This window comes from Salvelinus alpinus, chromosome 31, assembly GCF_045679555.1.
Source record: "Salvelinus alpinus chromosome 31, SLU_Salpinus.1, whole genome shotgun sequence".
In the NCBI taxonomy this organism is placed as follows: Eukaryota; Metazoa; Chordata; class Actinopteri; order Salmoniformes; family Salmonidae; genus Salvelinus; species Salvelinus alpinus.
In genome coordinates, this window is record NC_092116.1 from 37329678 (window position 1) to 37354018 (window position 24341).

General features: G+C 46.5%; 1 protein-coding gene across 5 annotated transcripts in view; it reads left to right on the top strand.

The window, feature by feature from the left end:
• The window catches only part of aimp1b (aminoacyl tRNA synthetase complex interacting multifunctional protein 1b), a 39339-nt gene extending 18124 nt beyond the window's left edge, over positions 1-21215 (top strand). For 3 of the 5 annotated variants that reach the window (XM_071378479.1, XM_071378480.1, XM_071378478.1), the window contains 6 exons: positions 8990-9090; positions 10749-10862; positions 11891-12019; positions 13051-13253; positions 16487-16685; positions 20772-21215. In XM_071378479.1, the coding sequence (XP_071234580.1) occupies positions 9039-9090; positions 10749-10862; positions 11891-12019; positions 13051-13253; positions 16487-16685; positions 20772-20938 (864 nt within the window). In that variant the 5' untranslated portion in view covers positions 8990-9038 and the 3' untranslated portion in view covers positions 20939-21215. Of the gene's footprint in view, positions 1-8989; positions 9091-10748; positions 10863-11890; positions 12020-13050; positions 13254-16486; positions 16686-17458; positions 17518-20397; positions 20457-20771 lie in introns of those variants that run through there. The other 2 variants (XM_071378482.1, XM_071378481.1) reach the window with 2 other exon arrangements.
• Positions 21216-24341: the final 3126 nt, after the last annotated feature.

The following is a 24341-nucleotide window of genomic DNA, read 5'->3' on the forward strand; positions in this document are numbered from 1 at the left end:
CAACTGGTGACTACCAACTGGTGACTACCCAGGACGTTTCAACTGGTGACTACCAACTGGTGACTACCCAGGATGTTTCAACTGGTGACTACCAACTGGTGACTACCAACTGGTGACTACCCAGGACGTTTCAACTGGTGACTACCAACTGGTGACTACCCAGGACGTTTCAACTGGTGACTACCAACTGGTGACTACCCAGGATGTTTCAACTGGTGACTACCAACTGGTGACTACCAACTGGTGACTACCCAGGACGTTTCAACTGGTGACTACCCAGGATGTTTCAACTGGTGACTACCCAGGATGTTTCAACTGGTGACTACCCAGGACATTACAACTGGTGACTACCAACTGGTGACTACCCAGGACGTTTCAACTGGTGACTACCAACTGGTGACTACCAACTGGTGACTACCCAGGACGTTTCAACTGGTGACTACCCAGGACATTACAACTGGTGACTACCCAGGACATTACAACTGATGACTACCCAGGACGTTTCAACTGGTGACTACCCAGGACGTTTCAACTAGTGACTACCCAGGACGTTTCAACTGGTGACTACCCAGGACGTTTCAACTGGTGACTACCCAGGACGTTTCAACTGGTGACTACCCCAGGGCGTTTCAACTGGTGACTACCCCAGGGCGTTTCAACTGGTGACTACCCCAGGGCGTTTCAACTGGTGACTACCCCAGGACGTTTCAACTGGTGACTACCCGAGGATGTTTCAACTGGTGACTACCCCAGGACGTTTCAACTGGTGACTACCCAAGACGTTTCAACTGGTGACTACCCAGGACGTTTCAACTGGTGACCACCCCAGGACATTACAACTGGTGACTACCCAGGACGTTACAACTGGTGACTACCCAGGATGTTTCAACTGGTGACTACCCAGGACATTACAACTGGTGACTACCCAGGACATTACAACTGGTGACTACCCAGGACGTTTCAACTGGTGACTACCCAGGACGTTTCAACTGGTGACTACCCAGGACGTTACAACTGGTGACTACCCCAGGACGTTTCAACTGGTGACTACCCCAGGACGTTTCAACTGGTGACTACCCCAGGACGTTTCAACTGGTGACTACCCAGGATGTTTCAACTGGTGACTACCCCAGGACATTACAACTGGTGACTACCCAGGACGTTACAACTGGTGACTACCCAGGACGTTACAACTGGTGACTACCCAGGATGTTTCAACTGGTGACTACCCAGGACATTACAACTGGTGACTACCCAGGACATTACAACTGGTGACTACCCAGGACATTACAACTGGTGACTACCCAGGACGTTTCAACTGGTGACTACCCCAGGACGTTTCAACTGGTGACTACCCAGGATGTTACAACTGGTGACTACCCAGGACGTTTCATCTGGTGACTACCCAGGACGTTGCAACTGGTGACTACCCAAGATGTTACAACTGGTGACTACCCAGGACGTTTCATCTGGTGACTACCCAGGACATTACAACTGGTGACTACCCCAGGACATTACAACTGGTGACTACCCCAGGACGTTTCATCTGGTGACTACCCAGGACATTACAACTGGTGACTACCCCAGGACGTTTCAACTGGTGACTACCCAGGACGTTACAACTGGTGACTACTCAGGACGTTTCATCTGGTGACTACCCAGGACATTACAACTGATGACTACCCCAGGACATTACAACTGATGACTACCCAGGACGTTACAACTGGTGACTACCCAGGATGTTTCAACTGGTGACTACCCAGGACGTTTCAACTGGTGACTACCCAGGATGTTTCAACTGGTGACTACCCCAGGACGTTTCAACTGGTGACTACCCAGGACATTTCAACTGGTGACTACCCAGGATGTTTCAACTGGTGACTACCCCAGGACGTTTCAACTGGTGACTACCCAGGACGTTTCAACTGGTGACTACCCCAGGACGTTTCAACTGGTGACTACCCAGGACATTACAACTGGTGACTACCCAGGACATTACAACTGGTGACTACCCAAGATGTTTCAACTGGTGACTACCCAGGATGTTTCAACTGGTGACTACCCAGGACGTTACAACTGGTGACTACCCAGGACATTACAACTGGTGACTACCCAGGACATTACAACTGGTGACTACCCAGGACGTTTCAACTGGTGACTACCCAGGACGTTTCAACTGGTGACTACCCAGGATGTTTCAACTGGTGACTACCCAGGACGTTACAACTGGTGACTACCCAGGACGTTTCATCTGGTGACTACCCAGGACGTTGCAACTGGTGACTACCCAAGATGTTACAACTGGTGACTACCCAGGACGTTTCATCTGGTGACTACCCAGGACATTACAACTGGTGACTACCCAGGACATTACAACTGGTGACTACCCCAGGACGTTTCATCTGGTGACTACCCAGGACATTACAACTGGTGACTACCCCAGGACGTTTCAACTGGTGACTACCCAGGACGTTACAACTGGTGACTACCCAGGACGTTTCATCTGTTGACTACCCAGGACATTACAACTGGTGACTACCCCAGGACATTACAACTGATGACTACCCCAGGACGTTTCGTCTGGTGACTACCCAGGACGTGGTGACTCATCTGGTGACTACCCAGGATGTTTCAACTGGTGACTACCCAGGACATTACAACTGGTGACTACCCAGGACGTTACAACTGGTGACTACCCAGGACGTTTCAACTGGTGACTACCCAGGACGTTTCAACTGGTGACTACCCAGGACGTTTCAACTGGTGACTACCCAGGACGTTTCAACTGGTGACTACCCCAGGACGTTTCAACTGGTGACTACCCAGGACGTTTCAACAAGTTGAAGTATCTTAGATTAAGGAATGATAGTCACCAGTTGAAGTATCCTGGATTAAGGAATGATAGTCACCAGTTGAAGTATCCTGGATTAAGGAATGATAGTCACCAGTTGAAGTATCCTGGATTAAGGAATGATAGTCACCAGTTGAAGTATCCTGGATTAAGGAATGATAGTCACCAGTTGAAGTATCCTGGATAAAGGAATGATAGTCACCAGTTGAAGTATCCTGGATTAAGGAATGATAGTCACCAGTTGAAGTATCCTGGATAAAGGAATGATAGTCACCAGTTGTAGTATCCTGGGGCATATGTTACTGCTCTTCATCGTACTGTTTATACTACACCACTTCATATATTACTATATGTAACTGCTCTTCCTCTTCCTCATACTGTTTATACTTTACTCAGTGACAAGCATGGTTTAGAAACACACACACACACACACACACACACACACACACACACACACACACACACACACACACACACACACACACACACACACACACACACACACACACACACTGTGTAAACAGTCTTCTTGCTCTGTGAGAACCTCAGTCTCTCTTTACGTCATCGAGTAGCTCTGACTTTACATAGTGTGTGTGTGTCTGTGTGTGTGTGTGTGTGTGTGTGTGTGTGTGTGTGTGTGTGTGTGTGTGTGTGTGTGTGTGTGTGTGTGTGTGTGTGTGTGTGTGTGTGTGTGTGTGTGTGTGTGTGTGTGTCTGTGTGTGTGTGTGTGTGTGTGTAAACATGTGTCATCATAGATAATTGAGATGTTGAGTGAGAGGAGAGTAGAGGTGAGGTGTATGCCATGGGGGAGACTAGCTACTGTCTAACTGATACAGGGCCTTGCTAAAGTATTCATCCCCCTTCACGTTTTTCCTATTTAGTTGCATTACAACCTGTAATTTAAATAGATTTTTATTTGGATTTCATGTAATGGACATATGCAAAATAGTCCAAATTGGTGAAGTGAAATGATTTTCTTTTTTTAAATAATCTTGGTGGTGTGTGCATATGTATTCCCCCCTTTGCTATGAAGCCCCTAAATAAGATCTGGTGCAACCAATTACCTTCAGAAGTCACATAATTAGTTAGATTGCACACAGGTGGACTTTATTTAAGTGTCACATGATCTGTCACATGATCTCAGTATATATACACCTGTTCTGAAAGGCCCCAGAGTCTGCAACACCACTAAGCAAGGGACACCACAAAGCAAGCGGCACCATGAAGACCAAGGAGCTCTCCAAACAGGTCAGGGAGAAAGTTGTGGAGAAGTACTGATCAGGGTTGGGTTATAAAAAAATATCTGAAACTTTGAACATTCCATGGAGCACCATTAAATCCATTATTACAAAATGGAAAGAATATGGCACCACAACAAACCTGCCAAGAGAGGGCCCGCCCACCAAAACTCACAGACCAGACAAGGAGGGCATTAATCAGAGAGGCAACAAAGAGACCAAAGATAACCATGAAGGAGCTGCAAAGCTCCACAGCAGAGATTGGAGTATCTGTCCATAGGACCACTTTAAGCCGTACACTCCACAGAGCAGGGCTTTATGGAAGAGCGGCCAGAAAAAAAGCCATTGCTTAAAGAAAAAAATAAGCAAACACATTTGGTGTTCGCCAAAAGGCATGTGGGAGACTCCCCAAACATGGAAGAAGGTACTCTGGTCAGATGAGACTAAAATTTGCTTTTTGGCCATCAAGGGAACCGCAATGTCTGGCGCAAACCCAACACCTCTCATCACCCCAACACCATCCCCACAGTGAAGCATGCTGGTGGCAGCATCATGCTGTGGGGATGTTTTTCATCGGCAGGGACAGGGAAACTGGTCAGAATAGAAGGAATGATGGATGGCGCTAAATACAGGGAAATTCTTGAGTGAAACCAGTTTGTCTTCCAGAGATTTGAGCCTGGGACGGAGGTTCACCTTCCAGCAGGACAATGACCCTAAGCATACGGCTAAGGCAACACTCAAGTGGTTTAAGGGGGAAACATTTAAATGTCTTGGAATGGCCTAGTCAAAGCCCAGGCCTCAACCCAATTGAGAATCTGAGGTATGATTTAAAGATTGCTGTACATCAGCGGAACCCATCCGACTTGAAGGAGCTGGAGCAGTTTTGCCTTGAAGAATGGACAAAAATCCCAGTGGCTAGATGTGCCAAGCTTATAGTGACATACACCAAGAGACTTGCAGCTGTAATTGCTGCAAAATGTGTCTCTACACAGTATTGACTTTGGGAGGGTGAATAGTTATGCACACTCAAGTTTTCAGTTTTTTTGTCTTATTTCTTGTTTGTTTCACAATAAAAAATATTGTGCGTCTTCAAAGTGGCAGCCATGTTGTGTAAATCAAATGATACAAACCCCCCAAACATCCATTTTAATTCCAGGTTGTAAGGCAACAAAATAGGAAAAATGCCAAGGGGGTGAATACTTTCGCAAGGCACTGTGTGTGTGTATATATAGGACGATGATTATGATGTATTATAAGTAAATCATCTAGAATGATTCAGGCAGGATGCTGCTTTGCATCCAGAAGAGCATACGATCAGATAGACAGATTTATCTACGTGTCTATCACTAGCCTCCACGTCATTGTGTCTGTCCGTCACTAGCCTCCACGTGACTCTGTCTGTCCCAAGCCTCCACGTCACTCTGTCTGTCCGTCACTAGCCTCCACGTCACTCTGTCTGTCAATAGCCTCCACGTCACTCTGTCTGTCACTAGCCTCCACGTCACTCTGTCTGTCCCTAGCCTCCACGTCACTCTGTCTGTCCCTAGCCTCCACGTCACTCTGTCTGTCCCTAGCCTCCACGTCACTCTGTCTGTGACTAGCCTCCACGTCACTCTGTCTGTCCTTAGCCTACACGTCACTCTGTCTGTCACTAGCCTCCACGTCACTCTGTCTGTCCCTAGCCTCCACGTCACTCTGTCTATCACTAGCCTCCACGTCACTCTGTCTGTCACTAGCCTCCACGTCATTGTGTCTGTCCGTCACTAGCCTCCACGTCACTCTGTCTGTCACTAGCCTCCACGTCACTCCGTCTGCCACTAGCCTCCACGTCACTCTGTCTGTCACTAGCCTCCACATCACTCTGTCTGTCCCTAGCCTCCACGTCACTCTGTCTGTCACTAGCCTCCACATCACTCTGTCTGTCCCTAGCCTCCACGTCACTCTATCTGTCACTAGCCTCCACGTCACTCTGTCTGTGACTAGCCTCCACGTCACTCTGTCTGTCACTAGCCTCCACGTCACTCTGCCTGTCCCTAGCCTCCACGTCACTCTGTCTGTCCCTAGCCTCCACGTCACTCTGACTGTCACTAGCCTCCACGTCACTCTGTCTATCACTAGCCTCCACGTCACCCTGTCTATTACTAGCCTCCACGTCAGCCTGTCTATCACTAGCCTCCACGTCACTCTGTCTGTGACTAGCCTCCACGTCACTCTGTCTGTCACTAGCCTCCACGTCACCCTGTCTATTACTAGCCTCCACGTCACTCTGTCTATCACTAGCCTCCACGTCAGCCTGTATATCACTAGCCTCCACGTCACTCTGTCTGTCTATCACTAGCCTCCACGTCACCCTGTCTATCACTAGCCTCCACGTCACCCTGTCTGTCACTAGCCTCCACGTCACTCTGTCTGTCTCTAGCCTCCACGTCACTCTGTCTGTCACTAGCCTCCACGTCACCCTGTCTGTCACTAGCCTCCACGTCACCCTGTCTATCACTAGCCTCCACGTCACCCTGTCTGTCCCTAGCCTCCACGTCACCCTGTCTGTCACTAGCCTCCACGTCACTCTGTCTGTCCCTAGCCTCCACGTCACCATGTCTGTCACTAGCCTCCACGTCACCCTGTCTGTCACTAGCCTCCACGTCACTCTGTCTGTCCCTAGCCTCCACGTCACCATGTCTATCACTAGCCTCCACGTCACCCTGTCTGTGACTAGCCTCCACGTCACTCTGTCTGTGACTAGCCTCCACGTCACCCTGTCTGTCCCTAGCCTCCACGTCACTCTGTCTGTCCCTAGCCTCCACGTCACTCTGTCTGTGACTAGCCTCCACGTCACTCTGTCTGTGACTAGCCTCCACGTCACCCTGTCTGTCCCTAGCCTCCACGTCACTCTGTCTGTCCCTAGCCTCCACGTCACTCTGTCTGTGACTAGCCTCCACGTCACTCTGTCTGTCCCTAGCCTCCACGTCACTCTGTCTGTGACTAGCCTCCACGTCACTCTGTCTGTGACTAGCCTCCACGTCACCCTGTCTGTGACTAGCCTCCACGTCACTCTGTCTGTGACTAGCTTCCACGTCACCCTGTCTGTGACTAGCCTCCACGTCACTCTGTCTGACCCTAGCCTCCACGTCACTCTGTCTGTGACTAGCCTCCACGTCACTCTGTCTGTGACTAGCCTCCACGTCACTCTGTCTGTCCCTAGCCTCCACGTCACTCTGTCTGTGACTAGCCTCCACGTCACTCTGTCTGTGACTAGCCTCCACGTCACTCTGTCTGTGACTAGCCTCCACGTCACTCTGTCTGTGACTAGTCTCCACGTCACTCTGTCTGTCTGTCACTAGCCTCCACGTCACTCTGTCTGTCCCTAGCCTCCACGTCACTCATGTCTATCACTAGCCTCCACGTCACTCCGTGTCTGTGACTAGCCTCCACGTCACTCTGTGTCTGTGACTAGCCTCCACGTCACTCTGTCTGTCACAAGCCTCCACGTCACTCTGTCTGTCCCTAGCCTCCACGTCACTCTGTCTGTCCCTAGCCTCCACGTCACTCTGTCTGTCCCTAGCCTCCACGTCACTCTGTCTGTCCCTAGCCTCCACGTCACTCTGTCTGTGACTAGCCTCCACGTCACTCTGTCTGTCCTTAGCCTACACGTCACTCTGTCTGTCACTAGCCTCCACGTCACTCTGTGTCTATCACTAGTCTCCACGTCACTCTGTGTCTATCACTAGCCTTCACGTCACTCTGTCTGTCACTAGCCTCCACGTCACTCTGTCTGTCACTAGCCTCCACGTCACCCTGTCTATCACTAGCCTCCACGTCACCCTGTCTACCACTAGCCTCCACGTCACTCTGTCTGTCACTAGCCTCCACGTCACCCTGTCTATCACTAGCCTCCACGTCACCCTGTCTATCACTAGCCTCCACGTCACTCTGTCTATCACTAGCCTCCACGTCACCCTGTCTGTCACTAGCCTCCACGTCACTCTGTCTGTCACTAGCCTCCACGTCACTCTGTCTGTCACTAGCCTCCACGTCACTCTGTCTGTCACTAGCCTCCACGTCACTCTGTCTGTCACTAGCCTCCACGTCACCCTGTCTATCACTAGCCTCCACGTCACCCTCTGTCACTAGCCTCCACGTCACTCTGTTTGTCACTAGCCTCCACGTCACCCTGTCTATCACTAGCCTCCACGTCACTCTGTCTGTCACTAGCCTCCACGTCATATCAAATCAAATTTTAGCCGAATACAACAGGTGTAGACCGTACAGTGAAATGCTTACACAAGCCCTTAACCAACAATGCAGTTTTAAGAAAAAGAACCTAATACCTCATGAACTGGTTGAGAGAATGCCAAGAATGTGCAAAGCTGTCATCAAGACAAAGGGTGGATATTTTGAAAAAAATATAAAACATATTTTGATTTGTTTAACACTTTGTTGGTTACGACAAGATTCCATGTGTGTTATTTCATAGTTTTGATGTCTTCACTATTATTCTACAATGTAGAAAATAGTAAAAATGAAGAAAAACCCTTGAATGAGTAGGTGTGTCCAAACTTTTGACTGGTACTGTATATCTATATAGTGTATTTATGCTCCGGACTTCGACATTGCTCGTCCTAATATTTATGTATTTCTTTATTCTATTATTTCACTTTTAGATCTGTTGTTAGCTATTACTGCACTGTTGGAGCCAGGAACACAAGCATTTAGTTAGATATTACTGCACTGTTGGAGGTAGGAACACAAGCATTTATCTAGATATTACTGCACTGTTGGAGCTAGGAACACAAGCATTTCGCTACACCGGCAATAACAGCTGTTAAATTTGTGTATTTGACCACTAAAAATGGGATTAATTGATTGATTAATGCAATACTGTGCTTTCTTTCTCCCCCAGTATACCAGGTCTGTCAGCTCTGGGGAAGCTGGACCCCAAGGAGAGTGAAATGATCATGGAGTATTTCACAACACAGGTGCTGCTGCTGAAGGATAAGGAACGTAAGAAAACACTGTCTGTCTGTCTGCCTCTCTGTCTGCCTCTCTGTCTCTGTCTGCCTCTCTGTCTGCCTCTCTCTCTATCTGCCTCTGTCTGCCTCTCTGTCTCTCTCTCTCTCTGTCTGCCTCTCTGTCTCTCTCTCTCTCTATCTGCCTCTCTCTCTATCTGCCTCTGTCTGCCTCTCTGCCTCGCTCTCTCTCTATCTGCCTCTCTCTCTGTCTCTCTCTCTATCTGCATCTCTGTCTCTCTCTCTCTCTATCTGCCTCTCTCTCTATCTGCCTCTGTCTGCCTCTCTGTCTCGCTCTCTCTCTATCTGCCTCTCTATCTGTCTCTCTCTCTATCTGCATCTCTGTCTCTCTCTCTCTCTATCTGCCTCTCTCTCTCTATCTCTCTCTCTCTCTCTATATGCCTCTCTCTCTATCTGCCTCTCTATCTGCCTCTCTCTCTATCTGCCTCTCTATCTCTCTCTCTCTCTATCTGCCTCCCTCTCTATCTGCCTCTCTCTTTATCTCTCTCTCTCTCTGTCTGCCTCTCTCTCTATCTGCCTCTCTCTCTATCTCTCTCTCTCTCTATCTGCCTCTCTCTCTATCTCTCTCTCTATCTGCCTCTCTCTATCTGCCTCTCTCTCTATCTGCCTCTTTCTCTATCTGCCTCTCTATCGCTCTTTCTCTATCTGCCTCTCTATCGCTCTCTCTCTATCTGCCTCTCTCTATCTGCCTCTCTCTCTATCTGCCTCTTTCTCTATCTGCCTCTCTATCGCTCTCTCTCTATCTGCCTCTATATCGCTCTCTCTCTATCTGCCTCTCTCTCTATCTGCCTCTCTCTCTATCTGCCTCTCTCTCTATCTGCCTCTCTCTCTATCTGGCTCTCTCTCTATCTGGCTCTCTATCTGCCTCTTTCTCTATCTATCTGTCTCTCTCTCTCTATCTGCCTCTCTATCTGCCTCTCTATCTATCTGCCTCTCTATCTATCTGCCTCTCTATCTATCTGCCTCTCCCTCTATCTGCCTCTCCCTCTATCTGCCTCTCCCTCTATCTGCCTCTCTCTCTATCTGCCTCTCTCTCTATCTGCCTCTCTCTCTATCTGCCTCTCTCTCTATCTGCCTCTCTCTCTATCTGCCTCTCTCTATCTGCCTCTCTCTCTATCTGCCTCTCTCTCTATCTGCCTCTCTCTCTATCTGCCTCTCTCTCTATCTGCCTCTCTCTCTATCTGCCTCTCTCTCCATCTGCCTCTCTCTCTATCTGCCTCTCTATCTGCCTCTCTATCTGCCTCTCTCTCTCTATCTGCCTCTCTCTCTCTATCTGCCTCTCTCTCATCTGCCTCTCTCTCATCTGCCTCTCTCTCTATCTCTCTCTCTGTCTGCCTCTCTATCTCTCTATCTCTCTCTATCTGCCTCTGTCTGTTTCTCTCTCTCTGTCTATTGCTGTCTGTCTCTCTGTCTGCCTCTTCCTCTGTCTGTCTCTCTCATTCTCATTGTTTTCTCTGTCTGTCTCTCGTTCTGTCTCTCGTTCTGTTTCTCTCTCTAACGATGCAGAGTCTGGGCTTTGCCGTTTACAATGTATTTGTAAAGCATTAATAAATAATTTATAAAGCGTCATTAAGTGTTTATAACATGTTAATACGTGTCTATAACATGTCAATAAGTATTTTCTCTCTGTAGTCTTGCAGAAAACGGTGAGAGAAGAGAAGAAACTGTTGGTTGAGAACGCTAAGCTGAAGAAAGACATCTCTGACCTGAAGATTCTACTGACTGAGAAACAACAGAAGAAGAAAGGTACTGACTGACTGACTGACTGGTTATCTGACTGGTTTACTGGGTGACTGGTTATCTGACTGGTTAACTGACTGGTTAACTGACTGACTGGTTGACTGACTGGTTATCTGACTGACTGACTGACTGACTGGTTATCTGACTGGTTTACTGACTGACTGACTGGTTAACTGACTGACTGGTTATCTGACTGGTTTACTGGCTGACTAGTTAACTGACTGACTGGTTCTCTGACTGGTTTACTGGCTGACTTGTTAACTGACTGGCTGGTTAACTGACTGACTGGTTATCTGACTGGTTTACTGGCTGACTGGTTATCTGACTGGTTTACTGGCTGACTTGTTAACTGACTGACGGGTTATTTGACTGGTTTACTGGCTGACTGGCTGACTGACTGGTTATCTGACTGACTGACTGGTTATCTGACTGGTTTACTGGCTGACTGGCTGACTGGTTAACTGACTGACTTGTTAACTGACTGGCTGGTTAACTGACTGGTTTACTGGCTGACTGGTTAACTAACTGGTTTACTTGACTGGCTGACTGGTTAACTGACTGGTTAACTAACTGGTTTACTGGCTGACTGGCTGACTGGTTAACTGACTGGTTAACTGACTGACTGGTTGACTGACTGGCTGACCGACTGGTTAAATGACTGGTTTACTGACTGACTGGATCACTGACTGACTGGTTTACTGACTGGTTAACTGATTGGTTTAATGACTGACTGACTGACTGGTTTACTGGCTGACTGACTGGTTAACTGACTGGTTAACTCACTGGTTTACTGCCACACTGACTGGCTGACTGACTGGTTAACTGACTGGTTTAATGACTTACTGACTGACTGGTTTACTGGCTGGCTGACTGGTTAACTGTCTGGTTTACTGCCACACTGGCTGACTGACTGGTTAACTGACTGGTTTAATGACTTACTGACTGACTGGTTTACTGGCTGGCTGACTGGTTAACTGTCTGGTTTACTGACTGGCTCACTGATTGGTTGCTTTATACCCTCTGTGTGTTTCCAGCCAAAGCAGCAGCCGCCTCCAAACTTACTGCCCCGGGGTCCACAGCTGCCCTGTCTGCCCCCGGCACCAACCCCAAACCTGGCCCCGGCAGGGAAAGAGATGGGAGGAGGAGGAGAGGAGAGAGAAAGGGTGAGTAATATACACATATACACACACACACACACACACACACACACACACACACACACACACACACACACACACACACACACACACACACACACACACACACACACACACACACACACACACACACACACACACACACACACACACACACAGATAGACAACTGTGACCAATGCAATGGTTTAATGTCAATCAATGTAAAAGAGAAGACAAAATCCTCCAATCAATACTTTGCTAACCGAGACATCCCAACTGAGACAGACAAATCCCCAATCAGTAGTTAGGAGTCAGTTTGTCAGTGACTTCTGGATAATCTCTTTTATTAGATGTAATGCAGCTAGGACTCTATACTGAAGATTACAGACAAATAACTCTGTAGAGAGGGTGGTGCAAATAAAATAAAAAAATGCTAATTAATTACTTAAAAATCATACAATGTGATTTTCTGGATTTTTGTTTTAGATTCCGTCTCTCACAGTTGAAGTGTACCTATGATAAAAATTACAGACCTCTACATGCTTTGTAAGTAGGAAAACCTGCAAAATCGGCAGTGTTTCAAATACTTGTTCTCCCCACTGTATATATAAAGCAAAGTAATTGTAGTGTGTGCAGTACTCTATATATTTTGTACCAATTGAGAACTTTGGTCTAATTCCCTGAGATCTGGATCTTCTCTGGAAAATCATTATTTTAGTATTTTTGGGGTTTACTGCCAGGGCCCAGGTCTGGCAGTACTGCTCTAGCAGGTCCAGGCTCTGCTGTAGGCCATGTGCTGTGGGTGACAGCAGGCATAGGTCATCTGCGAAGAGTAGGCATTTAACCTCTGAAATGTGAAGACTAACACCAGGGGCTGAGGATTTTTCTAGAATAGTGGCCAATTCGTTGAAATAAATATTGAAGAGTACAGGGCTCAGATTGCAATCCTGGCGAAGGCCCCGCCCCTCTCTCCCTCTCCCTCTCCCTCTCCCTCTCCCTCTCTCTCTCTCTCTCTCAATTCCCTCTCTTTCTCTGTCTCTGTCTCCCTCTCTCTCAGGGAGGAGGGAGAGAACAAAATCTGAGTCTGCGTTAGAGGAGGAGCCTCGCATGGACGTGTCTCGCCTCGACCTGCGGATTGGTCGGATCGTTGGCGTCCGCTACCACCCATTGGCTGGGGCCCTTTATGTCCAGGAAGTGGATCTGGGAGAGCCCGCCCCCCGCACGGTTGTCAGCGCGCTACGACACATTCCTAAAGAACAGGTAGGTTAAAGGTCACACACACAGGTGTCATGACGTTGCCCTCTTTGGACACAGCGAGCACCACCCCCCTACCTCTGCACAATCCCCCTCTCTCTGTCTCCTACACCCAGGCTGCTATGGTCAGAGAGGTCATAAATTCCTAGAGGAGATCCTCTCCTCATGGCCAGATTATAGAGAGAGAGGGAGTTTTCACAGAGAGAACAAAGGAATTTCTTTCACCTCACAGAACCGGAGGTCCGAACAATATTTATGTTCTGGAGAATGTATAAAAGATCGGTGAAGAATCCAGCTACGAACTGGTCCGTTTGGTACAATTTTGTGAAACTCATGAGAGACAATACAGCCACATTACCATAACCCTGTTTATACAACAGTCTCAGTTATGAGGCTTACATCTAATTGTTGTATAAAATGAATGAGTAAAGATGAAACTATTTGTGAAATTATGTAATGTGATTTTAGACTGTTTAATGAAGGAAACTCCAATTCCCTTTGGAGTTGAACTAAATCAGAGGACCGCCCCCTGAGCACAGTTATGATCTGGCGTCATGAGACAGCCCTTTTCTATGTTCCGAATAAAACCCCCACCTGGGTTTTCAGACCAGCTTACCTCGATAACGAGAGGGCCAAGGTTTGAGACCAGACCAGTACCTCTATCACAGAGGGAAATAAGGTTTAAGTAGATTGCTGAATCTTTCAACCATCCCACGTGGTTAAACTCTTAGACTATCGATACCGACAGAATAAGAACAAGTCTTTGATATTAATTACTAGTCTGCAGCTAGGAATTCGGTATCATTGAACGCGAAGACTGACTACCGCCAAAACATCTATTCTAATACAAAATTTCTGAATGGGACTCTGAAGTATCCATTCTAACCACGAAAGACGGGCAGATAAACTTCCAACAGAAAGAAGGACGATTCCAACAGAGATCACGTGACACACTGAGCATAAATATATATTGATTGCAATTATTCCCGAATGAGTGAGCGTTCATGTGCAAAGGATTAGCATTTCCTATTGTTATAATTATCAACTTTGTAGTGTCTTTTATCTTTCGCGCCACTCAGTCTTTTGTCCAACAAGCCGCCATGCCGGTCTAGCCCACTAGGGCACATTCCCCTATCATTTCCTTGTAACCATATGTACTTTGTTTGTTTGTGTGTGCATTTCTGTGATTTAATTACTTAGTTAATAAATAAATGATTTAAGACAATTGATGTATGGATGACTCATAGTGAAGACTGGGTTCGTGCAGATAACCAACAATTTACGACGTTTGGAATGAGACTAACGTGAGGTAAATAATAATTCATTAATCAGAAGACTAAGTGATCAGATATTAAAATATCTGAAAGTTATATTAGGAAAATTATTAAACTTTGTAATCTGAATATTTTCCTTGGTGCCCCGACTTCCTAGTTAATTACAATGACATGATTAATCAGTTTAATAACGTAATAATAATTACAGAGAATCTTTGATAAAGACTAATCTTCAGTTTAATGATGCCAAAGACACGACACAGGTTACACACGCACTTGTCTGTGAGTCTCCTTCTGTCTCCTTTAGACAGTGTGTTGTCATGTAGTTTAAAGTGGCACTCTGATCAGTAGTCTCTCTATCTGACTCCTTTAGACAGTGTGTTGTCATGTAGTTTAAAGTGGGACTCTGACCAGTAGTCTCTCTATCTGACTCCTTTAGACAGTGTGTTGTCATGTAGTTTAAAGTGGGACTCTGACCAGTAGTCTCTCTATCTGTCTCCTTTAGACAGTGTGTTGTCATGTAGTTTAAAGTGGCACTCTGACCAGTAGTCTCTCCTTCTGTCTCCTTTAGACAGTGTGTTGTCATGTAGTTTAAAGTGGGACTCTGACCAGTAGTCTCTCTATCTGTCTCCTTTAGACAGTGTGTTGTCATGTAGTTTAAAGTGGGACTCTGACCAGTAGTCTCTCTATCTGACTCCTTTAGACAGTGTGTTGTCATACAGCTGACCACCATGCAGAAAATAATTTCTGTCTCAGACACCCCATACTGTACACACAGATACACACGTACACACACACACCTGTTTGATGTGTCAGACACCAGTCTGTAGTGACAGACTTAACAATGCTTCTGGGTGGCCAGAGAGACAGAACACACCATGCTGAACAGGACCTGAAACGCTGTCTCACACACACACATACACACACGCACGGCACACACACACACACATGCATACACACACACACACACGCACGTGCACGCACACATACACACGCACGCACGTGCACGCACACACACACACACACACACGTGCACGCACACACATACATACACACACACACACACACACACACACACACACACACACACACACACACACACACACACACACACACACACACACACACACACACACACACACACTTTCACCGTCAAACACTCACACACACACACACCGCCATCTCTCATATCACGCACTGGCTGTCAGTGTTAGCCAAAATTAAAGTGAAATCAGTGCTAGGTTATTACTTAGAGAGAGTGTATCTTTCTCTAGAAGTGTTATTAATTAGAGTGTGTGTCTTTCTCCGGAAGTGTTATTATTTAGAGTGTGTATCTTTCTCCAGAAGTAAAGTGTTATTTAGAGAGTGTGTAAATTGTTATTATTCAGAATGTATCTTTCTCCAGAAGTAAAGTGTTATTTAGAGAGTGTGTAAAGTGTTATTATTCAGAGTGTATCTTTCTCCAGAAGTAAAGTGTTATTTAGAGAGTGTGTAAAGTGTTATTATTCAGAGTGTATCTTTCTCCAGAAGTAAAGTGTTATTTAGAGAGTGTGTAAAGTGTTATTATTCAGAGTGTATCTTTCTCCAGAAGTAAAGTGTTATTTAGAGAGTGTGTAAAGTGTTATTATTCAGAGTGTATCTTTCTCCAGAAGTAAAGTGTTATTTAGAGAGTGTGTAAAGTGTTATTATTCAGAGTGTATCTTTCTCCAGAAGTAAAGTGTTATTTAGAGAGTGTGTAAAGTGTTATTATTCAGAGTGTATCTTTCTCCAGAAGTAAAGTGTTATTTAGAGAGTGTGTAAAGTGTTATTATTCAGAGTGTATCTTTCTCCAGAAGTAAAGTGTTATTTAGAGAGTGTGTAAAGTGTTATTATTCAGAGTGTATCTTTCTCCAGAAGTAAAGTGTTATTTAGAGAGTGTGTAAAGTGTTATTATTCAGAGTGTATCTTTCTCTCTGGTGTGTGTAGCTCCAGGGTCGTCTGGCGGTGTTGCTGTGCAATGTGCGTCCCTGTCGGGTGAAAGGCGTGGTCTCCACGGCGATGGTTCTCTGTGGCTCCGCCCCTAACGCCCATGATAACGATAACGATGATGACGCCCAGGTGGAGTTTCTGGAACCGCCCACTAACGCTGTACCTGGCGATAGGGTCACTTTCTACGATTATCCTGGTAACTACACACACACACACACACACACACACACACACACACACACACACACACACACACACACACACACACACACACACACACACACACACTGTGTAAAAAGTCTTCTTGCTTTCTATCACCCTGGTAACTACATTCCTCTTTCTATAACCCTGGTAGCTTCATTCCTCTTTCTATCTATCACCCTGGTAACTTCATTCCTCTTTCTATCACCCTGGTAACTTCATTCCTCTTTCTATCACCCTGGTAACTTCATTCCTCTTTCTATCACCCTGGTAACTACATTCCTCTTTCTATCACCCTGGTAACTACAATCCTCTTTCTATCACCCTGGTAACTACATTCCCCTTTCTATCACCCTGGTAACTTCATTCCTCTTTCTATCACCCTGGTAACTACATTCCCCTTTCTATCACCCTGGTAACTACATTCCCCTTTCTATCTATCACCCTGGTAACTACAAGCCTCTTTCTATCACCCTGGTAACTTCATTCCTCTTTCTATCTATCACCCTGGTAACTACATGCCTCTTTCTATCACCCTGGTAACTACAATCCTCTTTCTATCATCCTGGTAACTTCATTCCTCTTTTTATCACCCTGGTAACTACAAGCCTCTTTCTATCACCCTGGTAACTACATGCCTCTTTCTATCACCCTGGTAACTACATTGTTCTGTTTTGTTTCTCTAACTGCAAGTGAATCCTTAACTTGAGGCTAGGGCCAATGTTCAAGCTAGGGTTATAATATGTAATGTATCCTCCTGTCCACTAGGGGAACCAGACCGGGAGCTGAGCCCCAGAGCGAAGGTGTGTTAGGGTTAGAGATAATAATAATAATAATATGTAATGTATCCTCCTGTCCACTAGGGGAGCCAGACCGGGAGCTGAGCCCCAGAGAGAAGGTGTGTTAGGGTTAGAGATAATAATAATAATATGTAATGTATCCTCCTGTCCACTAGGGGAGTCAGACTGGGAGCTGAGCCCCAGAGAGAAGGTGTGTTAGGGTTAGAGTTAATAATAATAATATGTAATGTATCCTCCTGTCCACTAGGGGAGCCAGACCGGGAGCTGAGCCCCAGAGAGACGGTGTGTTAGAGATAATAATAATAATATGTAATGTATCCTCCTGTACACTAGGGGAGCCAGACCGGGAGCTGAGCCCCAGAGAGAAGGTGTGTTAGGGTTAGAGATAATAATAATAATAATATGTAATGTATCCTCGTGTCCACTAGGGAAGCCAGACCGGGAGCTGAGCCCCAGAGAGAAGGTGTGTTAGGGTTAGAGTTAATAATAATAATATGTAATGTATCCTCGTGTCCTCTAGGGGAGCCAGACTGGGAGCTGAGTCCCAGAGAGAAGGTGTGTTAGGGTTAATAATAATAATAATATGTAATGTATCCTCCTGTCCACTAGGGGAACCAGACCGGGAGCTGAGCCCCAGAGAGAAGGTGTGTTAGGGTTAGAGTTAATAATAATAATATGTAATGTATCCTCCTGTCCACTAGGGGAACCAGACCGGGAGCTGAGCCCCAGAGAGAAGGTGTGTTAGGGTTAGAGTTAATAATAATAATATGTAATGTATCCTCCTGTCCACTAGGGGAACCAGACCGGGAGCTGAGCACCAGAGAGAAGGTGTGTTAGGGTTAGAGTTAATAATAATAATATGTAATGTATCCTCCTGTCCACTAGGGGAGCCAGACCGGGAGCTGAACCCCAGAGAGAAGGTGTGTTAGAGTTAATAATAATAATAATATGTAATGTATCCTCCTGTCCACTAGGGGAACCAGACTGGGAGCTGAGTCCCAGAGAGAAGGTGTGTTAGAGTTAATAATAATAATATGTAATGTATCCTCCTGTCCACTAGGGGAGCCAGACCGGGAGCTGAGCCCCAGAGAGAAGGTGTGTTAGGGTTAGAGTTAATAATAATAATAATATGTCATGTATCCTCCTGTCCACTAGGGGAGAGGGCTTGAGAGCTGAGCACCAGAGAGAAGGTGTGTTAGGGTTAGAGTTAATAATAATAATATGTAATGTATCCTCCTGTCCACTAGGGGAACCAGACTGGGAGCTGAGCCCCAGAGAGAAGGTGTGTTAGGGTTAGAGTTAATAATAATAATATGTAATGTATCCTCCTGTCCACTAGGGGAACCAGACCGGGAGCTGAGCCCCAGAGAGAAGGTGTGTTAGGGTTAGAGTTAATAATAATAATAATATGTAATGTATCCTCCTGTCCACTAGGGGAACCAGACTGGGAGCTGAGTCCCAGAGAGAAGGTGTGTTAGAGTTAATAATAATAATATGTAATGTATCCTCCTGTCCACTAGGGGAGCCAGACCGGGAGCTGAGCCCCAGAGAGAAGGTGTGTTAGGGTTAGAGTTAATAATAATAATAATATGTCATGTATCCTCCTGTCCACTAGGGGAGAGGGCTTGAGAGCTGAGCACCAGAGAGAAGGTGTGTTAGGGTTAGAGTTAATAATAATAATATGTAATGTATCCTCCTGTCCACTAGGGGAACCAGACTGGGAGCTGAGCCCCAGAGAGAAGGTGTGTTAGGGTTAATAATAATAATAATAATATGTAATGTATCCTCCTGTCCACTAGGGGAGCCAGACCGGGAGCTGAGCCCCAGAGAGAAGGTGTGTTAGGGTTAGAGTTAATAATAATAATATGTAATGTATCCTCCTGTCCACTAGGGGAGCCAGACCGGGAGCTGAGCCCCAGAGAGAAGGTGTTAGAGTTAATAATAATAATATGTAATGTATCCTCCTGTCCACTAGGGGAGCCAGACCGGGAGCTGAGCCCCAGAGAGAAGGTGTGTTAGGGTTAGAGTTAATAATAATAATAATATGTAATGTATCCTCCTGTCCACTAGGGGAGCCAGACCGGGAGCTGATCCCCAGAGAGAAGGTGTGTTAGGGTTAGAGTTAATAATAATAATAATATGTAATGTATCCTCCTGTCCACTAGGGGAACCAGACTGGGAGCTGAGCCCCAGAGAGAAGGTGTGTTAGGGTTAGAGTTAATAATAATAATATGTAATGTATCCTCCTGTCCACTAGGGGAACCAGACCGGGAGCTGAGCCCCAGAGAAAAGGTGTGTTAGGGTTAGAGTTAATAATAATAATATGTAATGTATCCTCCTGTCCACTAGGGGAGCCAGACTGGGAGCTGAGTCCCAGAGAGAAGGTGTGTTAGGGTTAGAGTTAATAATAATAATATGTAATGTATCCTCCTGTCCACTAGGGGAACCAGACTGGGAGCTGAGTCCCAGAGAGAAGGTGTGTTAGAGTTAATAATAATAATATGTAATGTATCCTCCTGTCCACTAGGGGAGCCAGACCGGGAGCTGAGCCCCAGAGAGAAGGTGTGTTAGAGATAATAATAATAATATGTAATGTATCCTCCTGTCCACTAGGGGAGCCAGACCGGGAGCTGAGCCCCAGAGAGAAGGTGTGTTAGGGTTAGGGTTAATAATAATAATAATATGTAATGTATCCTCCTGTCCACTAGGGGAACCAGACCGGGAGCTGAGCCCCAGAGAGAAGGTGTGTTAGGGTTAGGGTTAATAATAATAATAATAATATGTAATGTATCCTCCTGTCCACTAGGGGAACCAGACCGGGAGCTGATCCCCAGAGAGAAGGTGTGTTAGGGTTAGAGATAATAATAATAATAATAATAATATGTAATGTATTCTCCTTTCCACTAGGGGAGCCAGACCGAGAGCTGATCCCCAGAGAGAAGGTGTGTTAGGGTTAGAGTTAATAATAATAATAATATGTAATGTATCCTCCTGTCCACTAGGGGAACCAGACCGGGAGCTGATCCCCAGAGAGAAGGTGTGTTAGGGTTAGAGATAATAATAATAATAATAATATGTAATGTATCCTCCTGTCCACTAGGGGAGCCAGACCGAGAGCTGAGCACCAGAGAGAAGGTGTGTTAGGGTTAGAGATAATAATAATAATGTGTAATGTATCCTCCTGTCCACTAGGGGAACCAGACCGAGAGCTGAGTCCCAGAGAGAAGGTGTGTTAGGGTTAGAGTTAATAATAATATGTAATGTATCCTCCTGTCCACTAGGGGAACCAGACCGAGAGCTGAGCACCAGAGAGAAGGTGTGGGAGCAGATCCTTCCTGATCTGCAGACGGACTCCAGGGGCGTGGCCACCTACAGGGGGGTGGGGTTTGAGGTGCGGGGGAAAGGCCTCTGTAGAGCCCCAACCCTCACCAACAGCAGTATCAAATAAACACGCAGTCAGACAACGCAGGGGAACCGACAAATACACACACACACACACACACACACACACACACACACACACACACACACACACACACACACACACACACACACACACACACACACACACACACACACACGTGTGGGAACAGGCAGACACATACACACACACACACGCGCGTGGGAACAGGCAGACACATACACACTTCTGGGTAAGCTTTAAGCTGATTGTTATTGTCAGAATGTGAGGAAATTTCAAATAAAGTTTTTAACAAATGTTGAAACACGGTGAATTTCTTTATGTATTTTATAAACCGAAGGAGGGAGAAACACAGAGAGAACCTCACTATGACCCAACACTATAGAGGGAGGGAGAAAGACAGAGAGAACCTCACTATGACCCAACACTATAGAGGGAGGGAGAAAGACAGAGAGAACCTCACTATGACCCAACGCTATAGAGGGAGGGAGAAAGACAGAGAGAACCTCACTATGACCCAACACTATAGAGGGAGGGAGAAAGACAGAGAGAACCTCACTATGACCCAACACTATAGAGGGAGGGAGAAAGACAGAGAACCTCACTATGACCCAACACTATAGAGGGAGGGAGAAAGACAGAGAGAACCTCACTATGACCCAACACTATAGAGGGAGGGAGAAAGACAGAGAGAACCTCACTATGACCCAACACTATAGAGGGAGGGAGAAAGACAGAGAGAACCTCACTATGACCCAACACTATAGAGGGAGGGAGAAAGACAGAGAGAACCTCACTATGACCCAACACTATAGAGGGAGGGAGAAAGACAGAGGACCTCACTATGACCCAACACTATAGAGAGAGGGAGAAAGACAGAGAGAGAACCTCACTATGACCCAACACTATAGAGGGAGGGAGAAAGACAGAGAGAGAACCTCACTATGACCCAACACTATAGAGGGAGGGAGAAAGACAGAGAGAACCTCACTATGACCCAACACTATGTAATGAAACCTAAGATTACCTGGGGTACCGATGTAAGAAATAACACATAAAAAAACAAAATACTGCATATTTTCCAAGGAACGCGAAGCGAGGCGGCCATCTCTTTTCGGCGCCGGAAGTAGGTTAGTAGTAGGTTAGTAGAAAGACAGAGAGAACTCTTTCTCTTTCTCCCTCCCTCTATAGTGTTGGGTCATAGTGAGGTTCTCTCTGTCTTTCTCCCTCCCTCTATAGTGTTGGGTCATAGTGAGGTTCTCTCTGTCTTTCTACTAACCTTCTACTAACCTACTTCCGGCGCCGAAAAGAGATGGCCGCCTCGCTTCGCGTTCCTTGGAAAATATGCAGTATTTTGTTTTTTTATGTGTTATTTCTTACATCGGTACCCCAGGTAATCTTAGGTTTCATTACATACAGTCGGGAGGAACTACTGAATATACGATTAACGTCAACTCATCATCGTTCCTACCAGGAATATGACTTTCCCGAAACGGATCCAGTGTTTTGCCTTCCACCCAATACAATGGATCTGATCCCAGCCGGCGACCCTGTGCGACGCCGTAAAAGGGGCAAACGAGGCGGTCTCGTGGTCAGGCTTCGGAGACGGGCACATCGCGCTCCACTCCCTAGCATACTACTCGCCAATGTCCAGTCTCTTGACAATAAGGTTGATGAAATCCGAGCACGGGTAGCATTCCAGAGAGACATCAGGGATTGCAACGTGCTCTGCTTCACGGAAACATGGCTAACTCAAGAGACGCTAACGGAGTCGGTGCAGCCAGCTGGTTTCTTCATGCATCGCGCCGACAGAAACAAACATCTTTCTGGTAAGAAGAGGGGCGGGGGGGTATGCCTCATGATTAACGAGACGTGGTGTGATCATCATAACAACACACAGGAACTCAAGTCATTCTGTTCACCTGATCTAGAACTCCTCACAATCAAATGTCGACCGCATTATCTACCAAGGGAATTCTCTTCAATCATAATCACAGCCGTATATATTCCCCCCCAAGCAGACACATCGATGGCCCTGAACGAACTTTATCTGACTCTTTGTAAACTGGAAACCACACACCCTGAGGCTGCATTCATCGTAGCTGGGGATTTTAACAAGGCTAATCTAAAAACAAAACTCCCTAAATTCTATCAGCATATCGATTGTGCTACCAGGGCTGGAAAAACCCTAGATCATTGTTATACTAATTTCCGCGACGCATATAAGGCCCTCCCCCGCCCCCCTTTCGGAAAAGCTGACCACGACTCCATTTTGTTGATTCCAGCCTACAAACAGAAACTAAAACAACAAGCTCCCGCGCTCAGGTCTGTTCAACGCTGGTCCGACCAATCTGAATCCACGCTTCAAGACTGCTTCGATCACGCGGATTGGAATATGTTCCGCACTGCGTCCAACAACAATATTGACGAATATGCTGATTCGGTGAGCGAGTTCATTAGGAAGTGCATTGACGATGTCGTACCCACAGCAACGATTAAAACATTCCCAAACCAGAAACCGTGGATTGACGGCAGCATTCGCGTGAAACTGAAAGCGCGAACCACTGCTTTTAACCAGGGCAAGGTGACCGGAAGCATGACCGAATACAAACAGTGTAGCTATTCTCTCCGCAAGGCAATCAAACAGGCTAAGTCCCAGTACAGAGACAAAATCGAGTCGCAATTCAACAGCTCAGACACAAGAGGTATGTGGCAGGGTCTACAGTCAATCACGGATTACAAAAAGAAAACCAGCCCCGTCGCGGACCAGGATGTCTTGCTCCCAGACAGGCTAAACAACTTTTTTGCCCGCTTTGAGGACAATACAGTGCCACTGACACGGCCCCCTACCAAAACCTGCGGGCTCTCCTTCACTGCAGCCGAGGTGAGTAAAACATTTAAACGTGTTAACCCTCGCAAGGCTGCAGGCCCAGACGGCATTCCCAGCCGCGTCCTCAGAGCATGCGCAGACCAGCTGGCTGGTGTGTTTACGGACATATTCAATCAATCCTTATCCCAGTCTGCTGTTCCCACATGCTTCAAGAGGGCCACCATTGTTCCTGTTCCCAAGAAAGCTAAGGTAACTGAGCTAAACGACTACCGCCCCGTAGCACTCACTTCCGTCATCATGAAGTGCTTTGAGAGACTAGTCAAGGACCATATCACCTCCACCCTACCGGACACCCTAGACCCACTCCAATTTGCTTACCGACCCAATAGGTCCACAGACGACGCAATCGCAACCACACTGCACACTGCCCTAACCCATCTGGACAAGAGGAATACCCATGTGAGAATGCTGTTCATCGATTACAGCTCAGCATTTAACACCATAGTACCCTCCAAACTCGTCATCAAGCTCGAGACCCTGGGTCTCGACCCCGCCCTGTGCAACTGGGTCCTGGACTTCCTGACGGGCCGCCCCCAGGTG